The sequence below is a fragment of the Protomyctophum bolini genome, assembly GCF_963924005.1.
Source record: "Protomyctophum bolini genome assembly, chromosome: 12".
NCBI classification, from domain to species: Eukaryota; Metazoa; Chordata; class Actinopteri; order Myctophiformes; family Myctophidae; genus Protomyctophum; species Protomyctophum bolini.
Genome location: NC_137873.1, coordinates 2,244,391 through 2,251,890, shown reverse-complemented (window position 1 = coordinate 2,251,890; position 7,500 = coordinate 2,244,391). Strand labels below are relative to the sequence as shown.

The 7,500-nt window shown below is 44.8% G+C and overlaps 1 protein-coding gene across 1 annotated transcript in view; it reads left to right on the top strand.

Annotated features, from left to right (window-relative positions):
- Positions 1-2,089: 2,089 nt before the first annotated feature.
- The window catches only part of LOC308325609 (uncharacterized protein), a 96,441-nt gene continuing 91,030 nt past the window's right edge, over positions 2,090-7,500 (top strand). The window contains exons 1-3 of the mRNA XM_080778149.1: positions 2,090-2,301; positions 3,250-3,407; positions 5,388-5,470. Coding sequence (XP_080634275.1) covers positions 3,272-3,407; positions 5,388-5,470 — 219 coding nt within the window. The 5' untranslated portion in view covers positions 2,090-2,301; positions 3,250-3,271. The remainder of the gene's footprint in view (positions 2,302-3,249; positions 3,408-5,387; positions 5,471-7,500) is intronic.

The window sequence follows — 7,500 nt, the reverse complement described above, 5'->3', positions numbered from 1 at the left end:
CTTTCTTTCTTTCTTTCTTCCTTTCTTTCTTTCTTTCGGACCAGAGACGGCCGAGATACGCCCGGGGACCCCTTCGCGGACCCCTTCGCGGACCCCCGCGGACCCCCACCCGGGCACGAGACCCACGGGGGCGGCCCCGGTCGCAACGAGATTCCCCCCATCCAAAACGGACCAGACATGGCCAAGATACGCCCGGGGACCCCTTCGCGGACCCCCGCGGACCCCCACCCGGGCACGAGACCCACGGGGCCGAGTCCCCGAGGGCGGCCCGGTCGCAACGAGATTCCCCCTGTTTAAAACGGACCAGAGACAGCCGAGATACGCCCGGGGACCCCTTCACGGACCCGTTCGCGGACCCCCGCGGACCCCCGGACCCACCCACTGAGCAAGCATATGGTACACACATCACTCATAATATTTTACATTTGACATGAAATGCATTCAGATGTATTTTTACAATGGTTTCTAACAGTATTCTTTATAACATGTGATTGTATAGTGGTCACGCATCACACGCACATCATCAAGACACAGGTATATAGCTACAGAGGCAGTACCATCCGGGGACCACAGGGTGGGGCCGTAGCCTAGCTATAGAGCACCCTGTAACATGCCTTGATCCCGCATCTAGCTGCTGCCAGCGTAGTCTGAGAGTTAGTTGGGAGGAGGAGGGGGATCCCCCCCCCCAAAAGGTAAATAGAGGCGAGAAGAGACTGTCTTCTTTGTAAAAGGTAAACAATGGATGATGGAATGGATTTTATTTAGGTTTTGCTGTCTTTTTCAAAAGGTTAATTTCTTATGCTCCTCGCTCCTCGTCCGCAGTCTCGGATCTTGACCTGTGGCCGCGAACACGGGCCGTTCAAACTCAAATCGGCTGCGTTATCCAACAGACCAACGAGGATACGAAATGCCATGGATTTTGGGTACGTTTGGTTTCGTCCCCTCCCAACGTCACATTGGTCCCCCCCAAATAAGTTGGGGGGGGGTCCCCCCTGGCAGGGGGGTCCCCCCCCTTTATCCCCCCTGGCTTCAAAGTTATCTTAGGAGTAATACTTTTGAAATCCTGCGTTCATAAACGCAATATATATTTTGAAGCATATAGTTGATCCACCCCTGTGAAAATCCCAAAATGGTTTGGCCCGTTCTACAGTTGTCGGAAGTTTGGGAGTTGTTACACCGCCATCAGTTCAGGAACAGGATTCAATAGGTCGCCACTTTTGGTGTCACGCACCACTTTTGGTAAGACGTGTATCAGTAGATATGAATGGATCAGCTTTATCCTTTTCGTGTCAAGGACCCCCGAATGGACACGTATTAGCCCGCGGACCCCCCCTTCCCATTTGAAGAGAAGAGAAGATTTATACAGCTCTAGCAGTGATTCTCAACTGGTTTAATTTCAAGGACCCGCAGTTTGACATGCTTAATCAGGCTTTCATTTCGTCTGCGCGAAAAATGACAGACGGACCCTATTTTAATGCCATTTTTAGCTGTGGGACTGGGACTCCAATTGATACCTCCTGGAACTCGCTCAAGGACCTCTGGGGGTCCCCGGACCCCACTTTGTGAATTATATTATTATTATATTACTGTTTATTACACCATTTTGGGATTTATGGGGAAAGGAGGAGATCGACGCTGCTAATGAAAGCACAACACCAGGTAAGCTGCAGCCAGGTTTTCTTTCCTCTCGAGTTGCATGGGTTTAACACTACAACCTCCTCCTGAAAACGTCCCTGGTGTTGTACATTTTATATACTGTAGGATAGGCTAACTTACAGATCAGATGGTCAGTGAGTTTTGACCTGTTCGAGGCACTGCTGATAATGTGGTTAAACTTTTTCCTAAGGAGGAGGAATCACAGCCAGGTAATTCATAATAATAATAATAACTGTGCCAAAACGCAGTTTTGTATGTACATTGAGTCACTGGAACAACCTCTGTGTCAGTCAGCGCAGTATTTTTATGTAATTTATTTAGGTAGGAACCAAAGTTCGCTAAGGCGGAACCTTTGTTTTTAGATCGCTCGTTTCTTACAAGACTTACATTCGTGTAACATTGGTGTGCGACCCGCATATGGGTCCCTGTTTTGGGAAACTAAGGAATAGGGTTTGGGAAGCTCACTGACTTTAATGGAACATTCTCCAAAGACCCCACCTATTTGATTTGTGAATTCTCTTTTCTTCTCGTCACCACGTCAGACGTTCACTCATGCTCGGAGAACATTTGTCTGAATGGAGGAACTTGTTTCAAGACGGGCAGCATCCAGTCAAGCGGCTGTGCGCGGAGACCGCTGTGAAACAGGTACAGTACGCACTGAGAGTAGCTCCCACAGAGCACGTTCTCTCCATGATTCACACACGCATCATTCCAGCTCTTATATCTGTCTTGACTATTGCAAATGCCTTGTTCAACTGCAATGCCTCAGCTTTAGTAGTCTGTTCTGCTCTGGCCTGGAATGCTGCATGTGAGCTTTCTAACCTCACATACAGCAGAAACCTAAAAAAACCTTGTATGTCCATGCAATCATCCATCCATCTTCAACCGTTTATCTGGAGTTGTGTCGCGGGGGCAACCTTTCCAGAAGAGAGCTCTAGACATGGGGTCTTGGCAATTTCCCACCAATGCCTAAAATAGGGAGGTCTGGTTGAGAACCGGTCTTTCCAATGAACAATATTAACACAAGCTTGTGACAACACTGTCGCAAAATTGCTTGCTCAGGGTCGGATCTATGTCAGTCTCTGCTCTGCATGTAAAGTTTAATAGAATCTACGGTGACCGTGATAGGTATGTCACGCGAGCATGGATTATATATTTATTCATTCATTCAACAAACTTGACCTACATGGAAGCTAAATAGTCTACAAGTTGTTAGTTTACATTAATGAAATCAATAGTGTTGTGTATACACAAATATAAATGTAATGTTTATATTTACAGTATACTTTTTGACGCTGTATTCATTTGGTTTGACACAACTTTTACACACAAAAATTCAAGTTCTCTCCTGAGCAGCTCAGGTAAACATTTCAGCACTCATCACAGGAGACCCGGATTCAAAAGTGCAGCTTTAAGAATTCACGCACGCACGCACGCACGCACGCACGCACGCACGCACACACACACACACACACACACACACACACTTTCCACTTTCCTTTCCTTTGTTTAAATAACTTAAGTCCATGCAGAATAACACATCGAAGAAGGTAAACTCATGATCCATGTGTCCTCCTCTCTCCCTCTCACCAGACACGGAGACATGTGACTACGGATGGCACAAGTTCCAGGGTCACTGCTACGCTACTTCCCCACCAGGAAGAGCTGGGACGTGGCCGAGAGGGAGTGTCGTGTCCACGGGGCCCACCTGACTAGCCTGCTGTCCCACGAGGAGCAACACTATGTCAACCGTACGTCCCACAAACGCTAATATGGTATCCGTTTCGCATTCGGGTTCTTGGAAACGCCCCCCAGCCACTGCGTTAGTTTGACTGAGGTTAGGTTTAGGTATGCTTTACTGAGGTTAGGTTTAGGTATAGTTTTACTGAGGTTAGGGTTAGGTTTAGGTATAGTTTTACTGAGGTTAGGTTTAGGTATAGTTTTACTGAGGTTAGGGTTGGGTTTAGGTATATACTGAGGTTAGGGTTAGGTTTAGGTTTAGGTATAGTTTTACTGAGGTTAGGGTTAGGTATAGTTTTACTGAGGTTAAGGTTAGGGTTAGGTTTAGGTGTAGGCTGTCAATCACAGCGACTGGCCAGTCACAGCGCACCATTTACTCAAATGCGAAACGGGAACCATATCAGCCCCACAAACAGTTGCTCTTTAAACCTTTGCATGCGTTGTCTTCGGGTCAAAAAGACTGGCCGCCAGCATGTTTACCATCAAAAGAATAAAAAGAAATAGTCATGTTCTTTTGTAAATGAACTCCCTCCTTGATCATGCTATGGCTTCACGCGAAAGCATTAACCCATTTAGACCTTAGTTAAAAAACATTCACAAAGAATATATATTCAAAGATTTGCGCCGCATTCTTATGATTTTTCAAAAGCAGCAGACCTACAAGCTCGTAGCGCGTCACTCTGTGGCGCGCTATGAGCTTGTAGGTCTACTATTTTTTCAATAGATAAATTATAACACAATGTTTAAGGTGAGACACCCCAGGTGAAATCATGATTTTTCTTTTTTTTTTTTTTTTGCTATTTTGCTTCCTAAACATGTTTTCTTTCAAACTAAAGCAAAATACACATTAAAAATACAGATTTAGATGTTTAGTTGGATAGTTTATTTAAGCCAATGACAGCTCGTTTTTCGGGGTGAAAAGCCACCATCTCTATTTTCATGATTGGTTGTTGGTACAAAGGAAGTGACCATATTTGGATCAGACCACAGTCAGCTTGAGGTCCAGACCTTTCCAATGATATATGCCATTATATCTGTTGTTGCCAAGGTTTGGATGAGATATTTTGTCTCAAAATAGTGGCTTCAAATAAAACGTTTTGGAATTTTACAATACAAATCTTTAAAGGCCGTTTTCTCAAAATGAGTTTTCCTCATACTTGGGACAAAGAATCTCCACTTCAGTTGAACTCACATACACCAAACTTTCCAGTCTTATTCATAACTATATTCCGCAGACATTTACACATGGATTTGTTGATATATCATTCACAGCCTGATTTACATCACATTTTATACCAAAAAAATGCCGAAAATTGGGTTTTTTATGCCTGTTGACACTATTTTCTGATTTGTGGAGTGATAATTAGAGATATCAAAAATCCCATGTGTAATTTTCTTTGTCTCTAATGTGTCAACAAAATGAAATGATAATTTTGAACCTGGCTTTATCCGATCTTCAGATTTATCGTCCCGAAATGTATGCAAATTAGCGCATATAATGCCTAATTTGCATATTTAAACATATAATTTCAGAAAACTTGTAATACAAAAAATCTTAGTTTTAATATAAGTAATCAACTGGAGAAGTTTCATTGTGATAGCTATTATTTAACTTTTTTTCCCTATTCACCTGGGGTGTCTCGCCTTAAAACACCAAAAGGGGTTAGAAGTAGCAGATCCAAAATCTCAAAACGCGTCAATGAAGCAACACGTTTTCAGCTTGTCCATCTGCCATACTTTTGAATTTGAGTCCCACGAAATGTTTTCGGACATTTCCACTCGACAGAGACGATTTTAATAGTTATAACGGTACAAACTCCTGAATAGGGGAAACACGGTCATGTTATCTCAGGAAGAATGATTCATGTGTACTGTAGAAAATGCTACTCTCTCTCTCTCTCTCTCTCTATTGTCTCTCTTCTCTCTTATTTGTGAGAGTGAAAAGTCCTAAAAAGGGCCCAGTGTAAAGTGTTGTGTTTGGCTGGCACTAGGTCTGGGGCAGGACTACCAGTGGATCGGCCTCAACGATAAGATGTTTGACAACGACTTCCGGTGGACCGACGGCAGCCACATGGTGAGAGAAGCGCACGCACGCACGCACGCACGCACGCACGCACACACACACACACACACACACACACACACACACACACAGTCCCGCTAGACTGTATATAGACGCCGCTAGACTGTATATAGACGCCGCTAGACTGTATATAGACGCCGCTAGACTGTATATAGACGCCGCTAGACTGTATATAGACGCCGCTAGACTGTATATAGACGCTGCTAGACTGTATATAGACGGTGCTAGACTGTATATAGACGCCGCTAGACTGTATATAGACGCCGCTAGACTGTATATAGACGCCGCTAGACTGTATATAGACGCCGCTAGACTGTATATAGACTCCGCTAGACTGTATTTAGACGCCGCTAGACTGTATATAGACCGTGCTAGACTGTATATAGACGCTGCTAGACTGTATATAGACGGTGCTAGACTGTATATAGACGGTGCTAGACTGTATATAGACGCCGCTAGACTGTATATAGACGCCGCTAGACTGTATATAGACGCCGCTAGACTGTATATAGACGCCGCTAGACTGTATATAGACGCCGCTAGACTGTATATAGACGGTGCTAGACTGTATATAGACGCTGCTAGACTGTATATAGACGGTGCTAGACTGTATATAGACGCCGCTAGACTGTATATAGACGCCGCTAGACTGTATATAGACGGTGCTAGACTGTATATAGACGCTGCTAGACTGTATATAGACGGTGCTAGACTGTATATAGACGCCGCTAGACTGTATATAGACGCCGCTAGACTGTATATAGACGGTGCTAGACTGTATATAGACGCCGCTAGACTGTATATAGACGGTGCTAGACTGTATATAGACGCGACGCCGCTAGACTGTATATAGACGGTGCTAGACTGTATATAGACGCTGCTAGACTGTATATAGACGCCGCTAGACTGTATATAGACGGTGCTAGACTGTATATAGACGCCGCTAGACTGTATATAGACGCCGCTAGACTGTATATAGACGCCGCTAGACTGTATATAGACGCCGCTAGACTGTATATAGACGCCGCTAGACTGTATATAGACGCCACTAGACTGTATATAGACGCCGCTAGACTGTATTTAGACGCCGCTAGACTGTATATAGACCGTGCTAGACTGTATATAGACGCCGCTAGACTGTATATAGACGCCGCTAGACTGTATATAGACGCCGCTAGACTGTATATAGACGCCGCTAGACTGTATATAGACGCCGCTAGACTGTATATAGACGCCGCTAGACTGTATATAGACGCCGCTAGACTGTATATAGACGCCGCTAGACTGTATATAGACGGTGCTAGACTGTATATAGACGCCGCTAGACTGTATATAGACGCCGCTAGACTGTATATAGACGCCGCTAGACTGTATATAGACGCCGCTAGACTGTATATAGACGCCGCTAGACTGTATATAGACGGTGCTAGACTGTATATAGACGCCGCTAGACTGTATATAGACGCCGCTAGACTGTATATAGACGGCGCTAGACTGTATATAGACGCCGCTAGACTGTATATAGACGGTGCTAGACTGTATATAGACGCCGCTAGACTGTATATAGACGCCGCTAGACTGTATATAGACGGTGCTAGACGGTGCTAGACTAGTCTCTCCTGTGAAATAGATTTCAGATGAATAAAAGGACAAATAGATGAAATAACAAATCGTATCTGACTGGCTATATGCCTCCGCCAGCTAAAGTGATGAAAATGGCTCTGGACGAATGCATTCAATTAAATCATTTTGTTGTGCGCCGGTAGACCTGGCCTTTTGTTGACCCCCCCCCAAAATACCTACCGTGTCTCTCCTCCCACATCAGCGCACGTATAAAAAATACCAAACAACAGGCAGGCACCAACAACAGTGCACCTCCGTAAATGGTGCATTTTCACATTCACTGCCTTTTATGCCGCAGTTTTTCCAACAACCGATCTGGGTAGTCGGGACCACCACGGGGTCCCAATGGACACTCTGGGAGCCTATACAAAATGAGTAGGGTCTACCAAAATGGACAT